At 40.8% G+C, this 24815-nt stretch overlaps 1 protein-coding gene across 1 annotated transcript in view; it reads right to left on the bottom strand.

The window, feature by feature from the left end:
• The window catches only part of ncapd2 (non-SMC condensin I complex, subunit D2), a 29228-nt gene that overhangs the window by 3879 nt on the left and 534 nt on the right, over positions 1-24815 (bottom strand). Inside the window, 24 exon segments of the mRNA XM_080039458.1 lie at positions 2414-2569; positions 5965-6088; positions 6233-6341; positions 7270-7430; positions 7536-7751; positions 7873-7948; positions 9770-9902; positions 14016-14152; positions 14358-14442; positions 14744-14918; positions 15027-15227; positions 16682-16800; positions 16940-17135; positions 17882-17969; positions 18055-18189; positions 18277-18474; positions 19266-19413; positions 19540-19663; positions 20529-20656; positions 22256-22401; positions 23990-24165; positions 24263-24321; positions 24520-24595; positions 24692-24811. Coding sequence (XP_079895584.1) covers positions 2414-2569; positions 5965-6088; positions 6233-6341; positions 7270-7430; positions 7536-7751; positions 7873-7948; positions 9770-9902; positions 14016-14152; positions 14358-14442; positions 14744-14918; positions 15027-15227; positions 16682-16800; positions 16940-17135; positions 17882-17969; positions 18055-18189; positions 18277-18474; positions 19266-19413; positions 19540-19663; positions 20529-20656; positions 22256-22401; positions 23990-24165; positions 24263-24321; positions 24520-24595; positions 24692-24809 — 3284 coding nt within the window. The 5' untranslated portion in view covers positions 24810-24811.

Below are 24815 nucleotides of genomic sequence, written 5' to 3'. Positions count from 1 at the left end.
AAGCTCTCTGTGGTTTGATGGATAAAATGATAACCGGGGCTATCCTGCCCGTTAACGTTGTCTACAGGAACGGCTTCCGCGATCTGTTTGTATGTCTCAAGTCTAAATAGGCTACACAGAGGCATGTCGGCAAGCTGACGGCGCGACTGAAGGGACTGTACAGTGAGCCGCTCTCCTCCGTTAGTTTCTGTTTTCAGCCGAGTAAGTTACATTCACCTCCGACGCATGGACAGCGTTTTTAAAATTAAAGGCTCTCATTTTATTATCAAAAAGGCTTTGATGCAGATGAAGTCTGAACACACAGCGAGCGGCACCAGTGTTTTTTAAAGGAAAGCACAGTTTATCAGCACCACAACTTCGTGCTGCTGCCGCAAAAAAAAGGCACACTGCCTTTTTTTTATTTTTTATAAATGGCACAGTAAATCAATCGATTTGTCGATTCATGCCTCCGACACGTCGACACGCAAATAATGAGTCGTTTAACATCCCTACACTAAACGATATAAATCTGCTTATTATAAATTACAGGGTCCCATGTAAACATTTCCTGTAACATTCTAAACAGAATGTTATTTCACATGAGTTTTCCTGAATATATAGTTTTTTCTAGGAGGTGGGGATGTGTTGTTTTGCAAAGACGACGTGTGACAATATTTGACCAGGGCTTGTGCCCCGTACCACTCTCCAGCACGTTGCACTTACTTGGCCCTGGCGTAGTTGGGAAAGTTGTGTTTTGGGCCGGTACAGATGCTGATGTAATAGCACAAGCAAGGATGGTGCTCATGATGAGGTCAATTCATATGTTAGCGTTGGTCGGATGCGATAGTGGAATGTTTGCTGCAAATTTGGCCGAAAATATTCAAAACTAAATACGTCGCACAAAAAGCCAACACACAAACTATGCATCTTTAAACCAAAAAGACACAGCATGATCACTTCAATAATTGCCTGTGTTATGACAAGATGACGCTATAGGCAAGAAGCAATTGTGCCTAGGCCCGGATCTTTTGCAGCAGTGCGAGTGCAAGCCTGGCAACTGAATTGCGGGGGAGGAGTGACGATTGCGCTTAGGGACAGATAAACTGGGCAGACTTAAGTTTCAGCCCCTGGGCAACATGAATGCCCGCAAAAACTTTTAGGGCAATCCATAACATTTTTCAATCAAAAGTTCAGCCCAATGACACACTGGATGGAGGCAAAAAATTGGCATCTATTATTTCCCAATTCTAGTCAATTGAGCTTACTGAAAACACTGGTTTCACTAACGTTCTGCATTATAGCCCAAACTGTCTAAGCCTTGGCTGAATACATGGCATAGGACAGGCAGTGGCAGTGCAATCTGATAGCTTTCGGAGACCAATTTAGACTTTCCCCTCACCCAAAAGCACAGAACAAAAGTAACTCATCAACCATTTCTCATTTATGCTAGAGAACAGGACTCCTGGCAGAGTAACAGACAATTGTGCATGGCACTTCCTCATGCCAAAGCAGGGGCTTACAACAGAAATAAACAGGTAATTAATTCTTAATGCCCTTATCAGGAGGCTCCAGGGCAGCAGCCTTGAGAACAGTGGCGGTGTTGGTTTGTGGGAGACAATTAGGGAACACTATGAAATGCTTATCAGGTAGAAAACACTAGAAAAGCAGTGACACTATTTAAAAGGAACAGAATGTTTTAGACGTCTGAAACACCTCAGTGTGAGCATTATTAACCATGATAATTAAAACCACACTTCAAACGGAACTTCAGCTTAGTTGACTACAGTAACGCAGTGTAACATTGTGCAGGAAAAAAGAACAGAAACCATTAAGAATGTTTAAAATGAAAGCGTACCTACAGCATAAACCCATTTAAAACCTTTGACTTAAAAATGGAAATTATTCCCTCCTGCTCATCCAACCGCACTGTATAATTACTGGTCACTAGTCATTGTCACAATCTGTAACACACTAGTAATTAGGCTGTTCGCTGTCTAAAAGTGCTCTCATCTAAAGGGGGTCCAGGCTCCAGCCCAGTTCACGAGTGGGGGGTGGGTTTTCTACTTGCCACATGGCCTTGGCTGTTTCTCATGGCAACCACTGAGGTAAGAATACAAGGCAGATATCAGTTTGTCCACTCTGATCATCTGAAACTTGATCTCCTCCATTAAAGAGTAAACATTTCCCATCATGTGGCTCAATGGAGCATTGCTACAGCCGTGACACTTCAGTGGCTGAGAGGAACAACACGCTGGTGGTGGACAGCCCATTGCAGAAAGCAGAGGGGGAATGTTGGCAGAGAAGGAACGTCATTATCAGTACACCCACTCAACTGAGCCATCAGGCATAAGTTGTTCCTTATGATATTGTGGTTAACGGATACTGTGACAAACGTAGTTGATATATGAAGGGCTGATTTAATTCATTACATTACCTGGCATAGAGATTCTGTGTCCAGGGCTCCAAAATGTTTGGAAAGCGGACAGTGAGGTCTCCCAGGGCGATTATGGCATTTGCTCTGACCACAGGAAGAGCAGAGCGCTCCAGCACAGTAAACATGAGACGGATGTTTTCCTCACATGCAGATGGGCTGAAATGCATGGAAGAAACATTAAGAAAAGTCATATGTTGTGGTGATTTATTGTTTGGCCAATAAAATGTCATGAAACTTTAAACTAATAATCATAATAATTTTTTTTAAAAGACAATGAGACAAAGTTCAAAAGAAAATAACAGTGCTTGGACTCATAATGATTAATCGATTATTAAAATAGTTGCAAATTTATGTTGTTCAATCAATAAATTGATCCATCAATTTCTCATCTTACATTTGCACTCAATTGCCTAATTGTTTATTAGGTACACATGGCTAAATCTAATGCAATCCAACACAGCAACCCTGCAATAAATCCTCTTTTTATGAAAGTAAAAACAATTTCCTTATAAGGAAATAGTTATAACTAAATAGCAGAATCCCCTCTTTGTATATTCTGGTATTTAGTTCACACTAGGACTAGGGCTTTGACTTTTGCCCAAAAATCATATTATATTTGTTTATTAATATTCGAATATTTTTTTATAATATTTTGACCATTAAATGCCTTCAGTAAGACCTAGAAGTGCCTTGCTTTGTGACTATGTTCCACGCGGTGGAAAACACTTTCCGACCTCATGGATGTCCCGCATATTGCCAGGTAGCCGTGTGCCAGCTGGGCGAGATGGGGGTACATGGGGCTTCGCTACTTCCACCAGTACAGGGGGTTGCTGTCAGACGAGGGTGGGGCTCATGAATTTTTATTTGTTTTTGAATTTATTTATTTAACAGTTAGACCGACTGAAGACTCTTCAACCGTGTATCACTCAGAGTTCAAATACAAACCGGACAATCAGGAGCTCGTCTCGAGGAGACTGTGTAGTACCCTTTAGAAAAAGTGCCTTTAGCCAGTCAGCATTCTCAGTTACAGCAATAATTAGTAGGGCTGTCAAATTAACGCGTTAATTTCGATTAATTCATCACAGAAAAATTACGCGATTAAAAAAATTAACGCAGATTAATCGCACTTCTATATTGCCCTTCGACCCGGTGCAAAAGAGGTGAGACGATAGCGGAGCTGCACCTATAGCTTGCTGACACGGCCCGCACGGGATTAAAGAGTAAAGAAAGAAGCTATGGGCTGCATGAAGGTAGGAATACGTCTTTTGTTATTCTCCGCAGTGTCTGTGCATTATTGATTTAGTGGGGGCCTAATTAACAATGTAGGTTCAAAACAGTATCTCTCAATCTTCCTCCGTGTCTGTTTGCTAGCTGCGATCGTCTCCCACAAACGGACACCCGCCCCCTCTCACTCTTCCTAGCTGGCATATGCCTGTCTTTTTTCCTCCTTTGTGTGTGTGTGTGTCTCAATATTTTTGGCTATGAGTAGGACGGTGAATGAGTCGGCATAGGCTATGCGCACCGCACCTGTGGCAGTGCAGCGCTGTCTGTTGTGTGGAAGATAGACAGTCGTCATTTAGCAAGAAGCAGAAGTTACTCACGCGCGAGAGAGGCCTATACAGTCGTTTATAAACAGGCATACAAGTGTCATATAAGTATGGGATTAATTTAGATTAATTAATCACAGAGCCTGTAATTAATTAGATAAAAAATGTTTAATCGCTTGACAGCCCTACATATTAGTAATCAATTATGTACACACTAGGACTGCAATTGCTTCTCCTGCCGACTTCTTTGTAACGGTTGTGTCCTGCTTACTGGTCTCTTGTGTGCTCCTCTCCTGTGCTGTTCATGTTGGTGTCTAAATTAATATGTTAGTGCTGCATTTTGCTTTGCTTTCTGCTGCTCTCACCCTTTTAGCTCTCTCCCTCTTTTATTAGCCCACACCTAGGCCTACACACACATTAATTCTCACACATTTTATGTTCAAGTCCAAGTGATTGGCAATTTTGGTGCCGACTAGTAAGGCAGCGGACGTTTAACAGACTATGCATCCTTAATAAATTCACGTCAGGAACTCCGCCTGTGCGCTTGCTTGTGCGCATGTCATCTCATTAGCATCTCTTTCGTGCCCGGGCACACCTCTCCCAAGCGTTCTGTGGCCAAGGAAGTTTTCCGTGCTCACACTAGCCAAACGATATAGACTTTAGGATACAAATGAGCTCGGGCACGGAACAGATGGCCTAGTGTGAGTGCGCCCTCACTTACATTTTGAATGTTGATTAGTGTGCAATGTCCTTGAACTAAACCAATAAATAAATATTTGTTTGAATATTGATTTATTTGTTGATATTCAAATTATATTCGAATAACGAAGTTCAGAGTCAAAGCCCTAGTTCACACTCACTAATATAAATTTTAGTGGACAAAATCAAAACACCTCAGTAGAATCAGTTTTATTTGTATGGCCCAAAATCACAAATACATTTGTCTCAGTGGGCTTTACATTTCATACAATATGATATATGATACAATATGACACCCTGCCCTTACACCCTTAGCTCGGCTGAGAAAAAACTCCCAGTAAAAACCCTTTACCGGGAATAAAAAGAAATTGAAGAAATCTCAGGGAGAGTCGACAGAGTAAGGGATCCCTCTCCCAGGACGGACATACTGCAATAGAGCTGTTAAGCGGAAGTGGCTTACTTCCGGGACATGGGACCTCTCGGCTCGAAAAATTACAACGGTAGTCAATGGAAAGAAATGTATTATTTTCTGGTCCCAGTCATGAAATGCCTTCGATTACACATATGTTTTGTATGGATTTAGATGGTATTTTTTCGTGCAAAGAATGGAACAATTTAGCGAGTAGAAGCTGGATACGGTCAGGTTTTGTGCAGAGCGCTTTTGTGGACTACAGCTCTTCGCTGCTCTTGACACTTATGATATACGTCACCACCACTCGCACCCGCTTAGCTCAGAAACATGGCTGTGTCTTTAATGCACTTTACCGCCTTCTTTCAATGACAAGACAAAAGTCTTCAGCGTGGCGAAAACCACTACACAAGTGGACATGTGGAGAGTTTCAATTTCTCGAGTGGGGAGATTGTTGGCGTTGTCCACGCCAGCCATTAGCATTAGCACTGTCAGTCGAGAAGTGGAGGGAATGTGTTGAGGTGATGTCACAGAGGCGACAAGACTTGCAGTTGTTCTCGTAACATTTTTTCAAAAGCCGTTAGACGAATAATCATACAACACACCGTCAAACTCTTCACATGAAAAATGATCATTTAGACCCATACAAAACATATATGTAATCCAAGGCATTTAATGACTGGGACCAGAAAATAGTAGATTACTTTCCATAGACTCCCATTCATTTTTTTTCAGCCGAGAGGTCCCATGCCCCGTAATTCCGCCACTTCCGCTTAACAGCTCTATAGATGTCATAAGTAGAGAAAATCACGAAGGAATTTGATCATTGACCAGGTGATTACATGGTAATACTAAGTAAAGTGCGAATAGTGTGGATAAGTCAATGTGTTGTTTACCTTATCATCATGTACTGAGACAGTGCCAGACAGGCAGCAGTGGTGAGCTGTGGGTGGGAATAGTGTCCTGGGGAGCTGCAGACTCGCACCAGCAGGGGAAGGAATACACACAACAGGTTCTCCTCTTAACAAACAAAGGGAGGAAGGTTGTGAGCACACGTTTAAGAATTACATCAAAATATTTTGAAAGTAAATTCTGTTGAAAAGTGGGGTTTAAATGCGACTTAACCTGGGGCAGAAAAAACAAAGACAAAGGGTTTTCAATTACCATCCAGTAATTCTGTCTCGCAGATCTTTCTGATGAGTTCAGCCTCTGTATCTTCAGCAGAGGCACCCATCAACCCGAGCTCCTCCTCCATAGCACTCTCATTAGCCGCCTGCTGTCAGAAAAACAATAAAAACCTTTACTAAAAGCACCAATTCTCTCTAAAATATTCCTATATAATATCAGGGGAACCGTCTGATTTGTAGCAAACTCTGCTAATTGCAGTCAGACCGGATTTCGCTTCAAACAAAACACTTTTGCATCAGTTTACAAAATTAGTAAATCTGATAGCACTAATAGAAATAACAAAGCCCTCCAACAAGTTTCAAGACCTATCAAGAGGGTGGACTAGACTAGCCTGGTCCTACCAGGCCATCCTACTTAATTTCATTTGTACAAAAGGTTTGGAATCGCTCAATTGACAAACGTTAACTCACTTTGTGACTTATGTCATGCGCCGGCTTCTGAGCCACTCCCTCTGTTCGCTGATTGGACTGGAAAAAATCTGTCCGAGAAAACCTAAGAATATACCGCAGGCCCAGACTGACTACTGAAGGGAAAAGAATATTGAGCGGAAGTACGTAGGCGGGCGGTGCCAGGCTAGGACTAGACATCTCATTTAGGAAATGCGGTTTCTAATATTTTGCCTGCAATACACGTTAACAAATCTACCCACGCCAATTCCATCCAAATTTTACCATTCGTAAGTACTTCTGCAGACAAACAATATTCAAGCCAGACTAGCAGTGACACCTGATTAGACTTCAGGAACCAGTGTGAACTGAAATAGGGCTGCAATTAATAATCATTTTCAGGATAAATTATTTTCCTGACTAATTCATTGTTGTCCATTATAAACACAAGTCTCTGCAGCCTATGTCAATCCATAGGGCCATTCACAGTTTTCATAAACAGAGTGCAGCTTCAGGATCATTCTCATCACAAACACTGGACCATTGTACTTTTTCCATCTCCTTTAGAAATATTTATTCATTGAAATTCTTGTATGATCTCTTATAGATGATCTTATTCCCCCCTACCTTAGCTTTGCTTGATGGGCCCTTTTCCTTCTCCTCCCTCTCCTCCGTCTCTCCTCTCCGTCTCCGCAGCTCAGCGCTCACACTGCGCTCAAGGTGAGACACCTGCCAGAAAGCCACGCAGCCACACAGAGCAAGCAACTGAGCCAGATACACACAGTTCACTGCAGGAGAGAAAGACACAAGGACACGTGTGATTCAGAGTTTGTTGACAAAGCAAGGAGCCGGTTTCACTGTGTCAATGTGAACAGGGACATAACAGTACTCACCTTGTTCACCTTGCTCATTGGACTCTTGAGACCCATCTTGCATTTGGCTAACATCCTTGTTGACTTCGCCACCTTCCACAATCTGATCTAATACGAGGCGAGCGCTCCGCTGCAGCAGCCGGGAGCACAGCTGGTCAGGGGACTCAGCCAGGAAGTAGATTAGACGGACAGCCTGTTCCATGAAGCTCTGCCAGTAAGGGTCTTCCATCACCACACCTGAAGAAAGTGCCAACAGGAGCAGTCAAGAGGACAACATCCAAGAGAAGTTTAGGCCAAGATGAACAAACAGAACATGTCACAATAACAATGTCATTGTTACAACATTATCTGCATTTACCTTCAGCGAGGGCCTGTGTGAGGCAGGTGAAGAGCTGATGCTCCTGGGGCAATCTGAATCGTGCACCTTTTATATGCTAGAGGAAATAATGCAGTACATGATCAGGGTATCTGCAGGTTTCAGCATGTCAAATTTAAGACCTTTTTAATACCACCTTGAATGAAATTTAAGACCTAAAACACAATACATATAGGCGATATTTGGGGGGTCTAGCTGTATTACAACCCAAGCATAGCTTGTGTGTCACTCAATGAGACTCATTCAAGTTTACTTTTTGTCTGTTTATTGATACTCATTTATATCAGAAGCTAGGAAGAAAGTAGCCTCTCTCAGGGTATCTGCACATTTTAAGACCTCTAATGAACACCAATAGCTTGGCAAATCTACAAACTACACTACAGTATATGCTCTGTAAAGAGTTTTATTAAGTTTGGATATCAAATATTCAATGCACTTTAGCTAACAACTGCTGTCTAATTACAGAAAATAAAAAATGTTCAGCAGTCTGAATGAAGACAATGTCCCCCCGCATTTAACATCAAATAAATATAAGATCACTGTAAAGGCAACGTGAAAACCCATCATTACCACCTTTTCAACCTATTACAGAGCTATATCAATTGATTTACATTTTCTGATTAATCGAGTCACAAGAACAGTTTAATCAATAAAGAAAATGTGTTAGCTGCAACATGCAGTATTAGAATGAAATACAAAAATCTGGTAATTTATGGGGAAGAATGTCCTTCAAATTTTTATTAGCCTACTTATTCAATAAACAACAAACTTAGTCCATTAACTTTATTTTTCAGAACTTATGGCAGAAACTATTTAAAAATTGGTTCCACAGGTGAATGTTTTTGGACTTTCAAAAATCGGGAAATAGGCTACTGTAAAGTAGGCATAGCATACTGTATACAGGTTTGCATGACTGGGGGATGCACACGGAAACTGCGGTAATTTGCGAAATGTTTTATTTTCTTCATATTGTTGCAGGCAGTCAGGTTAATAAACTGCGGGTATTAGGGTTGTACCGAATGGTGATGGAAATGTAGGCTACTGTCTGCAATTGACGGGACGATCGGCAATAGTTCTTAACTAGCCGTCAGAGAGCGAGGGCAGAGTGGAGAGAAAGAAAGCGACAGACAGAGAGAGAAGCAGAGACTCGCGTCTCACTCTGTGAGCTCACGGCAAAGCGACCCGAATGACCGTCTAATGAGCAGCTATTAATTAATAAATATAGATACATAACATTTTTTACTAAACACAATAAATCTGTTTGTTTCTGTGCGATTTGCGTTTGGGTCAGTAGCCTACCTACATCGCCAGCGGGCGGGTGGTTGCACACCTACGGAGTAGCGGCAGTGTGTGGTCGCGGGGTGAATAAAGCCAGCCATGATATTTGTCGTCCACCCTCCACCTCTCACTGAATTTATAAAAGCAGGGCATGTATTTCGCTGGGTCGTTCTCCCCTTTCTTGCTTTCACGCGACCGACTTCAAATTCGGAGGCAGGGGACACACATTCTTCTTCTATGCTACGTTTATATGCGGATCACAGCCACACACAGCCGTACTGCCTCTAGCGTAGTGTCGGACTTTTATATGAGCAGTAAGTTAGAAAGTAGCCTTTCTACATCTCCTTCTCGGAAAGTCGCGGAAGAAAAAAAAATATATAACATTGAATAGTCCTGCCCGACTAATTTAAGACCTTTGAGTAATGGATTTAAGACCAGCATATCAAATTTTTAATGAATTTAAGACTTTTTTAAGGCCTTAATTTTAGATACATGAATTTAAGACCTTTTTAAGACTTCCGCGGACACCCTGATGATGTTAACATTGTTTCTGGTCACCAATAAAATGCTTAGAAGCAAACCATGGAACATGTCTTCTTACCCTGACTTGGTCGGTGATGCTGCAGATGGTGAGAGCTGCGTCTCTGGCCAGAAGAAAGTCTTCAGTCACTTTTTCTCCCAGAGCCACAGAACAAAGAGTGTCCAGATTACTGAGGACCACCTCCCGCTCTGCCCTGTTAGATTGATGTGCATAGGAAAAGGACATTTTTACAAAAGCTATTAAGTTAACATTTTATATCAACAAGTTGTATGATTATGAAAAGTTAAGTAATATCTCTACCCCCCACATCACCCCCACCGCTGTTTGCTGCACCTGCCAATACTATTCTGCTGCCCAGATACTGCATGTAGGAGGTTGGGTAAGGAGAAGTAGGGGAGAACGGGGTAATTTGTCACATGGGTTGGATGTCACATTCGTTATATCTCGCCACCAGATCGCGCTAGCTCTGAAATGTTGATATAAAAAAGGTCCAGAATTGGGATCAGAGGTCACATACATAGACTTCCTTGGAGGAAGACAGCTGCATTTCAGGTGAGAGGATGTTTTGTGTTTTTCATGTCAAATTCAAAATATTTTGCTTCTCAGTATTTTTCTTCTAGGCGTTTACACAATGGGTTTATAACAACACACTTGTTACCCTCAGAAAGTGTGAAGGGTAAACTATAGTTTAGATTGTGGTTAGCAAGCTAATTAGTTGTCAGATGGTTGTTGGCCTTGATGCTAGCAAGAAATTCAAGTTGGGGTTGGTCGTCAAATTTTTTGGGGGGTTGGTTGTCACATGTTATCTCAAGGCTGCAGCCAGAAAAGGAACCCAATAACGAAAGAAATTGTCAAGCTGTATCCTCACTGACACCCCAGAGAAGGAAAGAATAGAGCAGGAAAAGGCAGCTAGCAAGCAAAAGAAAAAAGGGCAACAAAATCAAAACAACCCAGTGCATCCCAAACTAGACCAGCTGCCAAGGCTACAGAACGTTATGTAGGCCTATTTGTCAACTTGACAATGCAATTAAACATTCAAATTTGGTTCTGCCTCCTTGCCTTCTTTTTAAGATGTTTCCCATTAAGATAACATTGTGACAAACAACCCCATAGTGTGTGACAACCGACCCCTTGATGGGGTTGGTTGTCACAATGTGTCAGAGTGTCTTTGATGGTAAATTACTTCTTCATTACAATAAGTTGGAAAAAAAGAGAGACACACATTTCTAGCCAACACCTTAAGCTTCAATTGAATGTAGGAATGGCTATTGACAGATGTTTTGGTGATGAGCAATTCTCACTAGAGTAAAAAGTGTGCCTACTTACCCCGTTCTCCCCTACATAAGATTTAATAGGTTATGAATACGGCCGTCTGGATTAAGAGAAGCAGCAGTGTGGGTGGACTGCAGATAGTCCCTTTACTCTCTCCCTCGCTTACTCTTCCCTATAGCAGTTACAGCCTTTGAGGTAGGTTGAAAAAAATATATGCAGTGAAATGTACTGGCAAGGAGCCAAGTTATACGGTCGTGACTTCGATTACAATGAAGAAGAGCAGAGGCTGAGCTTGTATTCTGACTAATGAGAGGATTTGCTGAATGTCAAGTAGCTGTGGCAGGACCAAAATGTTAAAGGAATTGCCTTTATGCAGCAAACCTTAACACAAAATTGTAACAAGGAAGTTTGTTATGTTTTTGTCTTGCTATTAGATGCAACGGAGCCTTGTTAATTTTAAATAACTAGGATATAATATTGATTGAGAATCTCATGTGAAACCATGCTAGGTAATGAGATGTTTCCCAGAAACTCAGCAATTAGCAATAAACAAATGATCAAAATAAAAGAAAAAAAATGTCAATTAGAAACCAAGATAAGGTTAATAGAATATATTTCTGAGAAGCCATATTATCGTCTCTTCTATGTATATAATACGTTTGGACCTCTGCAACTTCCTCTATACCCAACAGCCTCATGCAAATGCAATTCACCATGTGGCAAGAAAGGACAAATGCGGTCGCAGAAAGATCAGGACATGATATTTGCCAAATACCTCCAGCAGCGCAGCAGTTAAATATGTTGATCATTCAACACACCATTCCTTCATTCATAGTAAACAACTAATTTGGTTTGCACAGCACTTGCTATAACTGCCGTTATAAAAGCAGCTGTTTATTTTGCCTTGTCAAGTCTAATATTCCTACAACCCTTGGTTGACACATCCACATATTCAAATGAACTAGGTAATGTGTGTAAAATGAGATCATATCACAACGTGGAGTGAATGAGAAAGGGAATAAACACGAGGTATGATGAGTGAGTGTTTCTGCCTCATTTCCACTGAGCAGTAAAGTTCAGTTTGGTACACGACAGTAACACTAGATATGGCACTGCTGACAGTACCCTAACTTGGTAGGCTGCAACGGAGCTATTACTACTATAACGGTATATTAGGGCTGTCCCGGCTTCGAATACTCGTTGGATTTTCCGAGCGAGTATTCCAATACTCGTTCTAAAAAAACACACCATCAAAAACAACATTAATAATCCCAGTGTACTCCCTAAAACCGATCTTGTGGCACGAGAAAGTAAGCTGCGTAGTCTGTTGATTATTAAATAACTTTCGAATGGTAATAAAGTCGGAGTTCCTTACATTCGTTCCAAATCAGCTGTCCTCTGCTCTCTGTCACCGTAACCCTTACAGAAGCTTATCAATTCATCCCGGAACATGCATCTTTTTGGCGATTTATAAATCCTTATAGAGAGCCAATATTGATAGTCTTTTGTGTCCATATTGTATCCATTATTGACCGCGTAATCCCATGATGCAAGCCAGTCACTGTTGATTTGCAATAGCAGCGCTGCATAGGGAATGTAAACAAACAGCTGAGCTAAGCTAGTGTTAGCATTTCGCCGAGCATTGCTTTTCCTTTCGAGATCACGCTAATCTTGTGGTTATAAAGTTAAGAGAAACATTTTTACATATTCTTCCTCCATCTCTCTCTCCCTACTGCGCTTGGTGTCGCTTTTAATTTGCCTCGCTCTGGCAACGTCAGTAGCCAACAGCTGGTGTATCACCGGTTGCGCTTTGAAAGGTCAGCGGCAAACTAGGTCAAAGTTCGAATAATAATTTGATAATTTATTTTAAAAGAGCAATACATTTGTATTTAACAATTGTTGTATATACAACATGTTTATCTGAATATTATTATTCGCTGACAACATATAGTGCAGATACTTATGAAAAAAAGAATTATAAAAAAACAAATATTCCGAATACTGAATTTAGCTTTGAATACTATCTTAAACGAGTATTCAAATAATTCAGGCCAGCCCTAGTGTATATAAATATATAGACTAGTGTAACTCCACCCTCTTGGGATCGCTTGGTACTCCAACAAAAGGGTGACTAAAATAAGTATAGCATGGTATTCTTTTTTTGGTAGGTTTCTCATTAAAGTGTGCTGTACTGTACCAAACTGCTAGCCTGGCATTCCCAGACCTGCCACTAGGCGCTGGCAAATTAAATTTGCTGCGCTTGTTGGTCTGGACACTCCGTTGAAGCTTTAACAAGAAGACCAGAAATCCGGGCTCACGTTTCAATTGGTTCTATCCAATATGGGCACGCCAGAGCCCTTTATTTGGTACTCTGGGGAGGACGTAACCGGATGACGACAGTGACGTGCATGCGACGTCGAAGCCGTGATAGTAAACATCAAAGATGGCTGCGGATATGTTGTGTGAGTTTGAGACTGCTTTGGCCTCGACCCTTTACGGTTTGGAAGACGGCACTGAAATATTTCATTAGCAAGTAAGTGGAATGTTCCGTTTTGCCGACCGACAACGGCAAATGTTTAATTTAACAGCTGTTCCCTAAACGAACGGGGCTTACGTCACCTTGTGCATCGTTCTGATTGATTGTAGTGCTATCCAACTGCGTGCAGTGGTATTTGAAATGCACGAGTAGGAGCTGCCCCTTGAGTTGGAAATGACTATTGATCGTGGCCAGACCCTCTATCGTTCAAGATATCAGGGTCTGGATTTCCAGGCTACCAAACTGCACCACTCAGTGGAAATACACTACCATTGTCTGAATTTATATTTTCCTGGCTTAAAGACAAAATGAAAAAAAAATTCTATGCAGTGTGTTATACTACTCTGCCCAGTCAGAATAGGTGGACATTTTGCCTGCTTCTTTACAGTAGAGTAGAGAACAAAAAATAACTAGCCAATCAAAAGGCAAAAAAGTTAAATCCCCTTGATTGGTAAACCCCCTTTCCTCACCACAGAGGCATACTGAACCGAGCCTTACCGTGCAGCCATGCCCAGCAACAACACTGCAGCTCGCCTGTGCAAGCCAGAAGTTTCTCTTTTGCCAGTAAACCTCTCCCACAACACCTGCACTACAGTGGACTGCAGATTGCTGGCACTTCCAAAGAACTCCTGCACCTGAAGAAACAGATTAAGATGGTTATAACACCCAATATGCTTTGAATGTTTTATTACAAATCACATATACAATAGAAAAGATATAAAAAAAAATGAACCATTTTTTGTATGGTTGGTCCCAAAATATTCCACATAGTTGTGTCTACTATTGACACTCTACATAAAGAGTCATTCCATATGAGTGTAATACTCAAGCGTTACTCACTATTTCCTCAAGGCATTGGATTGTTCCCAGAGATGCATCCACCATCAGCTCAGACAGACTATCCACAAGAGTGTGGGCTTTCATCCTAATAGAAGATGATACAGCTACTTTAAGACGCAACACAAAATAAATAAAAGGGTTTTTGGGTTTGACTGCATCACAATAATGCATGTATGTGATAAAAACGCAACACAAGCAAGTAATGTCATGGCACGTATAAAAAAATCATTAAGGAAATAATGTTAACCAGCAATCCAAGCAGTGTAATATTAATTCAAGTTAAATAATCAATGCTCTGAGGGGATAAATAGGATGTTTACTCGTTTTATTATTTGGGATCTTTCATATTGTCGTGTATGTATATTGTGTAAAGCAGGTTCACAGACCTGATGGTGTCTCCGTGAGGGTTCAGATACAGGCGCTTGTAGGCCTGAACCACGGCATCTTTTATGGCAGCGTCAGTTGACCAGACAAGAGGCAACATCCTCCTCACCCCACTGATAGAGTTGGCAACACTGAACTCGCAAACCGTCACACAGAACTGCACAGCCTCCTGGACCACTATAACCAAAGATTGCGGTTGTCAAAATATTTGACGTATTTACTGAGGAAATCCATGAATTATATTAAAATGCACATGTTTGCAGTCTGGTGAATATTGCCTTCTACCTGAAGTGGTTTTCCAGTAGAGCATGGAGTTAATGACGGAGATTGCCCTCTCTACTTGTAAGGCAAATGTTTCCGTGTCTCTGAGATATTGCACCAACATCTCCTGCTTCTTTAGCTCCCCCTCCTCCCCTCCCTTCTCTCCTTCTTTCTGTGGGGTTGGTGGCAGGTTTTGGCTGAGCTCAGATGCGTCCTCGTCAGAACCTGAGGAAATATAATGTAAAGCAAGTTGGGATTCAAACAAAATCGTACAGAAATCAACCAAGAAACCACTTTTCCATTGCCGCTTAATTACTCAACCCTTCCTGCAGCTCCAGTAATTAAGTTAAATCTATTCTCTTTGCTGTGAAGCTTTTAGTGCATATAAGGCAGCCACAGAAGTGTTGAATCTACTTTTAACAGCATACTATGGAATAAGCCACTATTCTGATCAATTCTGATTTCCTTTGCAAAGCTGTCTGTTATCAGCCAGTATTATAAGGTCAGTGTATGTAGAATATATAGAAAAATCGTAAATAAAAAAATTAAGACTAACAGACTCCTATTAAAGCTGACATCCAGGATAATGCTGTTGAACGCAAAAAGTCTACTATCAGAAGTCATGTTTATCAACTGATGTGAAAAAAGTTGGCAATTTCTTTATGTAATGATCGTAACTTTGCAGCGTGTCTCATGCATTATTATAAAACTTAAGCATATTATTGTTGGAGGTTGTGTCACACTCAACTATCTATTCTTATTTATATTATGGCTAATTTGAGAAGTTCAAGGTTCCTTTGCTCACACCAAGTAAAGGTTAATATAATAAGACCATTCACTCTAAAAGAATTGACTCTGAAAGCGATCATTGGCAAATCATGCAATGATATAATTTACATGTGTGCATTAGAACATGTTGGTCAATGGAACACTTCAGAAACATTTTGCGTCCAGTTGAGTTAGTGCACTTTGCTCTCAGATTACCAAAGAAGCAACTCATTGCTAACTGAACAGAGAAGAAAGTTGGGTGAACTCCTTGCCTTTACACACACACACTGTCGGCCTTGTCCCAATAATTACTCTGCAGTGACTGTAGCAGTATAATTTGGGTCGAGCCAGGTCACTGTTGGCAGGCCCTTACAGCAGAGCAGGAATCCTCCCCTGCACTACCAAGATTACCTGTCAGTCAAGGCAAGAAGAACCCAACTCTCATTCAGTAAGCTCGTATTCGCCTTAGTCTCATCATTGGGCAAATCATGAACTGAACACAAAAGAAAAATAAACTCAAGTCGTTGGTGTGGATTGGGGTTAAAAGTCGACTTCGTATAGAAGTCAACCAAGAAACCACTTTTCCATTACCACTTAATTAATCAACCCTTCCTGCAGCTCCACTACAGTAATTAAATTAAATCCATTCCCTTTACTGTGAGGCTTTTAGTGCATGTAAGGCAGCCACAGGAGTGTTGAATTTCCTTTAACGGCATACTATGGAATAAGCCACTAAACTCTGATTAGTGGCTTAAGATTTGACTATGAAAGATAATGTGAAAGGTATTTCCACCAATCAAGAAAAAACTTGTAAAAGTAAAATGTCCTCTTGCTTCCATTAAGACTCACATCGGAGAGCACTTTTGATGAGTATCTCAGGCTAGAAACACGTGAGATGAACTTAGATTTACCTTTGAAAATCAGAGCCAGCGTGTACATCAGAGTATCAGTGGTGATAGTGGACAGAGAAGCAAACATCTCAGATTCAGGGAAGCAGCAGTAGGCTCGTATACAAAGACGCACTGCATTTCTGTAGAGAGGGAAGACAACAATAAAACATTTTACACATGGAGATTTTTGGCTAATTGACAGTCAAACAAATAAAACACCTACAGATAGTGACACTTGAGTAAACTTTTTCCCAGGCCAACACTGTTGATTAGCATCACCTGTATTTGTTGACACGGAGGTACTGAGCAATCTTCACTGCGGTCGCTCTGTCGTCTTCTGCCTCCTCTTCCTCCTCCACATCCCTGTTGTCTTCCTCCTGTTCCGCTTCACTTGTGGGCTCCAGCTCTGTCATGACAGTGACCAGCAACTCGGGCTCCATGGCAGCCCACAGCTCAGATGCTTTAATCACTGCCACTGCAAGGAGGAAAAGGGGAAAGAAACCAATACATTTTGAATAAAATAAGGATAACTCTTGTTGGAGCAACAATAGGAATATAAGTTCAACATTAGACAGGAAAAGATAAAAATAATAATAGTAATTAGCAGGACAGAGTTGCATGACAACTGTGTATGGGGTTAAAAAATACAGATGTTATGTTGGTCTCTAGACAGCTACCGTTTGGATCAGATTGTGTCATGTTTTTTCTATTTGCCAAAGTATCTTTTCTGATAAACATGCAAAAAATGTATTATCCATATAATATTGTTGAAAGTTATATGTGTATGTACATTTTTTTTTTTTTCCAGACAGACCCAGTCTGCTAAATTCAAACAAGTTTTCTTTACTTGGCCCTCAGATTACCAAAGAAGCAACTCATGGCTGACTGAAGAGCAAAGAGAGCTAGGTGAACTACTTGCCTTACACACACATACAATACACACAACCACATACATGCACACTGTTGGCTCAAACCCACTGATTACACCACTGTCACTTTAAAGGAATAATTTGGGGCTGAGCCAAATCACTGTAGGCAGGCCCTTACAGCAGAGCAGGAATCCTCCCCTGCACTACCAAGATTACCTGTCATTCAAGGCAAGAAGAACCCAACTCTCATTCAGTTAGCTCGTATTCGCCTTGGTCTCATCATTGGGCAAATTGTGAATAAGCAGGAAGAAGAAGAAACTTTTTTTGAAAGACTGCGGGTTGTTTTTGTCACCTGGCGCTTTCCCCTCCACTTTCTCTTTTATCTCTTGGAGTTTAGCGGTCTCTTTTTCCAGAGGTTTCTTCAGATCGGCACTGCTTAACTGAAAGAATCAAAAACCAATTAAAGTGAGATTGTAAATTCTTAAAGTGGGGTCTAAATAAAATAAAATAATGTTTTTTAGTCACCTTGCAGCTATAGGGGTTGTGTGCGATAAAGGCTGCCAACAGCTGGATGGCACTCTTCACTACATTTATAGATTTGTCCATCAGACGCCCAACAGCAAGCTCCATCACCTCACTGTACTTACTGAGGGGCAGTGCCTAAACACACAGGAGAGTTTATATTACCAAGAGAGACTTTAAAAACCTGAATTTAAAAAGATACATTATAAGTCAATGAAAACTTACTTTGCTGTTGACGATGCGCGTGTAGACCTGCAATACACGAGCCCTGACATGGGAATGCGTGTCGTGCAGATGTTCTTGCAGTGTGTCAAAGAAGCGGTCACGGTCTGCTTTAACAGACTCATCTAGCCCATCACCACTCAGGACTCTCACGAGGATCTCTCCCAGCACCTCACACACAGCTACACGCATTGTGTGGCTCTGGAATAAAAAGGTGTTTATCCAATCTTGTTCTAAAATGTAACTAGTTTATTCAACAGACACGTATTTTACATATATACTTTGGCATTTATTGGAAATTCATGCAATGATACATTTACATGTGTGAATTACAACATGTTGAACAATGGAACTCTTCAGAAAATGTTTGTGTCCAGTTGAGTTAGTGCACTTTGCCCTCAGATTACCAAAGAAGCAACTCATTGCAAACTGAACAGTGAAGAGTTGGGTGAACTCCTCGTCTTTTACACACACACACACACACACACACACACACACACACTGTCGGCCTTGTCCCAACAATTACTCTGCGATGACTGTAGCAGTATAATTTGGGTCGAGCCAGGTCACTGTTGGCAGGCCCTTACAGCAGAGCAGGAATCCTCCCCTGCACTACCAAGATTACCTGTCAGTCAAGGCAAGAAGAACCCAACTCTCATTCAGTAAGCTCGTATTCGCCTTAGTCTCATCATTGGGCAAATCATGAACTGAACACAAAAGAAAAATAAACTCAAGTGTGGTAGAGAGCTTTCTCAAAAATAGTCTGTGCCTTTTACTCAGAGTTTCTTGTGTCAGTAAGTTACTTAATTTTGGTTAAGATATTTCAGGTCACACAGAGAACTTCTTGTACAAATAAAATAGCAGAAATTTATAATTGAGCACTAACAAGTGTTACGTTTTAGTAAATACTTTGAGTACATGTGTTGTCCATTGTAGGAAGTGTACAATACAATGCTAGCAAGTTGAATATGTTCAAGTGGGCATTGCAATACCTCTCCTTCCAGGTGTGTGATGAGCACACTAATGTTGGGGATCATTAATTCAGGCACCAGGGCTCCGAGTTCCGAAAGGAAAGAGGAAAAGGCTTTGACACCTGACCCCTCTCTAGCGAGCTCCTCACTTGACCTCTGACCAATCTCCCTGAAGAATGGTGAAAAACAACAGTACATTAACTTCTATCTGAATATGTTCATCTGCAGCCAAATAATCAGACTTCCTTTAACAGAATTACAAAAATGGGAATACAGACAAATTATGTGTACTGACCTTATGACTTCTCCTATGATAGCCCGAACTCCATATTCTGAGCTCCACACAGTCACTGCCTGGGCGAGCACCGATGACAACTGGTCGAAGTGCTGCAGCAACTGGATCACCTTTACACTTGCACCTGTGTAAGTTTAGAGAAAGTATCCTGTAAAATCCAGATGTTATTGCAACCTCAAATCAGCTAAGTGAACTGAATGACTGGAGGTCTTGTAACCCTGCGTTGTGCTCTCTATATAAATTGTGTTTTTAATACTAACAGGATTGATAATGCTGCTTTAAAAAGGTCCCATATTATACACTTTTCTGTCAATTGTATATGGTCTTAGTAGTCCCTAAAGCTTTTTTTTTGCCGTTTGCTGGAGAGAAAAAAACGTTCAGATCATTGTAGCATGCCCTATGCTGTATACCCTGATGTTCAGCTCATCTCAGGCTTTTTAAAAAACAATGCTTATTAGACTACAATGGGTAAGCAGAGTTAGAGGAATGTGGGCAAAAGCGGGACGCTACTGCGAAGCTACTTCGAGAGCTAAAGGCTACTAATCACAGGTCAGCCGATTTAAAAACATTACAAACATTAGCTTCACCGTTTGATTTCTACACGAGTAGTTTCCTATCCTTTGTCTTGTTAAAAACAACGCTTTATTAGACTGCAATGGGTAAGCAGAGTTAGTGGATTAGGAGCAAAATGCTTCTGAACACTCAGCATGCCTTGCTTAACTATGGGCATCTTGTGGCTTAGAGGGAAAAACAATAGGGCAGTCGCTGGTGTTTCCAGAGGATCTGGGGGCAGTCGACCAATAACAAATAAGGGTGGGCTTATCATAGACTATCAGAGTTTTTTTGTTTGTTGATACTCTGGCAGACTCTAGACACACCGTGGACCCATGGTTATGTTAAAAAAACATTAAAAAAGTGCATTTTGCATAATATGGGACCTATAAATACTCTTCACCTCCTGCCCTGTTCTGCATGAGACTGAGACTCACCCAACAGGTGATTGTACTTCTTGATCAGCACTCCCAGAAGATGGATTATAGAATCTCTGGTGGGTTTGCTCTTGACATGGCTGATGGTTGGATTCTCAAGTAGTTTATAGCAGCAGCAGGTCACACAGCTAAGAGAGGAAAGGGACAAAGAATAAAACACCTGTTCACAATGCGCTATGGTAACGCTTGCATGTATAGCAACTTAAAGCCGTGATACAATTCTACAGTTCATACAAGTCCTGTACTATACAATTTAGCACAACTATGCAGACTCCATGTTTGTGATGATTATTTGATCTGACCAAAAGACAAAAACCCTGTTAGGGAGATCTTTTGCTAATAGCAAAAATATTTAGAACTTCTAGTACTGACTTGGGAACTTCAAAAGAACTTTTCTCTACATTCATTGTAAATGCTAGATTCCTACTGAAAATAAGTTAGGACTGTGAGGAAATGTTTACAATCGAAACATTAAATTATGCAACATTAAGTTTGCTGCAATATTATTAATGAAATAGCAGAGATAATTTCAGTTCAATTTAAGGCTACAATGTAGCTGGAAAATGGGTTTTCCAACTGGGCGGAAAACCCAGTTGGAAATGACAGCAGCTAACTGAATTAAGACAGCAAGGCTTAATACTAGGGCTGGGCGATTAATTGAATTTCGATTTCGGTTACAATATTGTCTTCCCTCGATCATGAAAACAAGATAATCGTAATAAAACGGTTATTGTGCGGCACGCCGGGTCATGTGTAGTAAATGCAGCGCACCCTTCTGTCTCCACCTGCGCTCCGCCCCGCCCGAACACTGTCGCTTTCAGCGATTCCAGTGCAATTGTTTATTCAGCATAAAGTTAAAACGCTCGTCCAGGATGTTACACCGAAACACAAAAGCCTTGCGCGATTGAAGCAGCGTTTCACTCGGTGAAACATGGTGTGAGTGAGACACTGTGATGGCAGTGGGTAACGGTGTCATTCACTGTGAGAACTTGCCGGTGTGAGCCGCCGCGCAGAAAAGCTCTGTGGCTTTACGGGTAAAATGATAGTCGGGGATTCCTGCACGTTAACGTTGTTGAGGGGAAAGGCTTCCGCTTTCTGATTGCATTTCTCGAGCCTGAATATATTGTGCCATGTCAGCAAACTATCTGCGCGACAAGAGCAAATATACAGTGAGACGCACCCCCTCCGTTAGTTTCAGTCTACAGACGAAAAGTTACAACCAGCACCTAAGTATGGACTTCGTTTAAATAAAGCGTCTAATTTTTATGATCAGCGCTCGATGCAAATTCTGAACATTACGGTGTCAGCTGTGGTGTAGTTTTTTTTACAGCAACTCAACGTGCACTGCAAAAAAAAGAAGGCAATAAGTCGATCTTTTTGTAGATTCATAGCCTACCTCCTCTTATAAGTCGAAGTACAAATCAATGAATGGTTCACAATCACATCCCTAGTAAAATATAAATTTCACTCTTAGATTCGAAGGTTTTACTGATTATTTATTTTGTGTGGCTTTTTAGTTGTAGGCTATGTTTGAGGAGCACAATTGGGAGTTTTGTTTATGTAATGTTGAAAGAATTGGCTGAATTTTCCTTTTGGTGCATCCCTACAATGAATAATCGTCTTTGATAACCGTGATTACAATATCAATCAAAATAATCGTGATTATCATTTTTGCCATAATCGAGCAGCCCTACTTAATACTGTACACTTCCTATTGAGCAGAATACCTGACAAATTCTTCCTCAACCAGGGAGAGGTTCCAGAGAGAACGGATATCCAGCTGGAGGAGCTGGATTAGGGCCTGCAACACCCTTTCTCTCTCAGAGTCCCACTGCAGCAGCCCTTCTCCGACCGCTTTGCCTTTTTTACCACCCTGTACAAGACAAATGTCACATGATCAATTCAATCGGTAAAGCTTCATATTGGAATGGACTTGAAAAGTCCTAAACAAGACAAGAATTTACAATATGTGCCCTCAGATTACCAAAGTCTGTAATTCATACCAGCCAAACCACTAGACTGTAGCCCCTTGCCAGCTGATACATAGACATTCAAACAACAACACAGACATTCAAACAACAACACACACAGACAAACACCAGCATCTGCACTTGTTTGACATCTCCTATCTGCCGACCCCATTACTCTTGGGGGCAGAGGTTGTAGAAGATGAAAAGTTAACTGTGGATGGGCCCTTACAGCAGTGCAACACAACTCCACCACACTGCCAAGATTACCCATCTATCAGCAGGCTAGAAACCACAATTTATTGGTCTGATAGGATCATTTAACTTGCCATAAGCTCATCAGTGGGCATATAGAAGACTTAGATCAGGGGTGTCCAAACTACGGCCCGATTTTAGAAATATAATGCAATATGGACCTTTGAAGAAAAATAAATAAATAAATTTGTTGCATTTCTTAGTTAACCCACTTGTGCAGGGGTGTCAAAACTGATTGATTGGCCCTTGGCACATTTTAAAAATATAATGTAATATGGCCCTTTTAATTTTTAAATAATCTAAATGCACTCATTATATTACAGAGAAATGTCCCATAAAAGAAAAAGAGCACCAAGGCCATCCCAGAGGACCCTGCATAATATTTTAATTTAAATTAATATTATTATGGAAAATCCATGTGTCCTTCTCCAATAGCTTCTAATTCATGTGTATATATATATATATATATATATATATATATATATATATATATATATATATATATATATACACACACACACATATATATATATATATATATATATATATATATATATATATATACACATATACTTTTTTTTTTAAGAATCTGCAGTCCAATACACAGTCAATTTTAATCTAATTGCTTCAGCTTTTAAAATCAGTTCAGCACAGTTCAGTTTTTCTGTGACAATGCCAAGTGTATAAAGTGTGAAGTGGCCTTGTATTTGGCCTGTTCCATTACTAAACTGGTAGTCTAAACACTTCTGCAAAAGTATTCCAAAACAAGTCTGTCTGCTGGCCTGTATTATTTGTTACAACATTGTAATGAAAGTGACATTGACAGTGTGCTCAGGTTATTAGTCTGTAATTTTCAATAATTTCTGAAACATAATTTGCTTTGAAATTGCGCAAACTGCAACTCCCTGTGACAACTTCATCAAGTCCATTCCACAGCTTAATACCATTTACAGATATCGAAAAGGATTTAAGTGTGGTCCGTATATTTTTCTCAGTGAATTTACCTTTTCTTCTTAAATCATGCGAAACTTCTCTGTCTTCAAACATTGCTTGTAAACAAACATGTACGACATTAGACGTAAAAGCAGAAAACACTGGGGGTTTTCTGCAAAGTGGCCCGGCCCTTCGTAGATTTTTCTGTATGTGGCCCTCAGTGAAAAAAGTTTGGACACCCCTGACTTAGATATTTAACAATTTACTGTTATAGCCATTGGCAAAGTATTTTAACTATAACCATACCTTTCCAGTTGCTGTGACAATACTCTGTCTACAGGAATCACTCTCAAGGATCTCTGTAAGTTTGCAGAGCAGGTAGACACTCATTTTAACTGTATTGAGTTTCTCTTTGCGTTCTGCAGCTGAGACCGAAATGGAGACAAGAAGTGCCGGAAGGGAAGAAGCCAGGCCACTAACCACTGAAACAATTTAATTGAGACAATGTGTTATCAGACCAGCATATAAGAAGGTTGTAATTTTGTCAAATTATACAATGGAAAAATTAAAATAGCTCACCTTGTACTAGTAATTCCAAAGTATCCTCCTTCACACCCAGCGCAACGGAGTTGCAGTGCCTTAAAAATCAACAGAGCAGCATTGTATTCATAAAAGGTCTTAAAGTTATAATTAGAGCACACGTTAGAGATAGAGATATATATATAATTTTTCTCAGAAAATAATCGGCATCGGCACCCAAAAATCCATATCGGTCGGGCCCTAATATATATAGAGATATATAGAGATATATATACGTGTGTGTATTCAATACTTACTGTAGTACACTGTAGCCTGTATCAAAGTGTTCCAGTATACACAGGGGCCCTTGGCTTCTCAATGCTGCCTTCAATTCTGTGCGAAGGAGAGACAAAACAATGGTCAAAAACAAAGTCATAAACACACCAAACCAAAAGAAATTGTGAGACAATTAACAGCTCCAGAACTTACTACTGAGGCAGGATGGAAGCTGCTTTGGGGACACCACATCCTGGACGACGTACTGATTGATCCCCCCAGTCTTCACCAGGTCGCCCACACACACAGGCACAAAGAAGTCCCAAGACATCCCTGC

This window comes from Ammodytes marinus (genome assembly GCF_949987685.1).
Source record: "Ammodytes marinus genome assembly, chromosome: 13".
NCBI lineage: Eukaryota > Metazoa > Chordata > Actinopteri > Uranoscopiformes > Ammodytidae > Ammodytes > Ammodytes marinus.
Note: the sequence above shows the minus strand (reverse complement) of the source record. Positions and strands in the feature narration are given on the sequence as shown.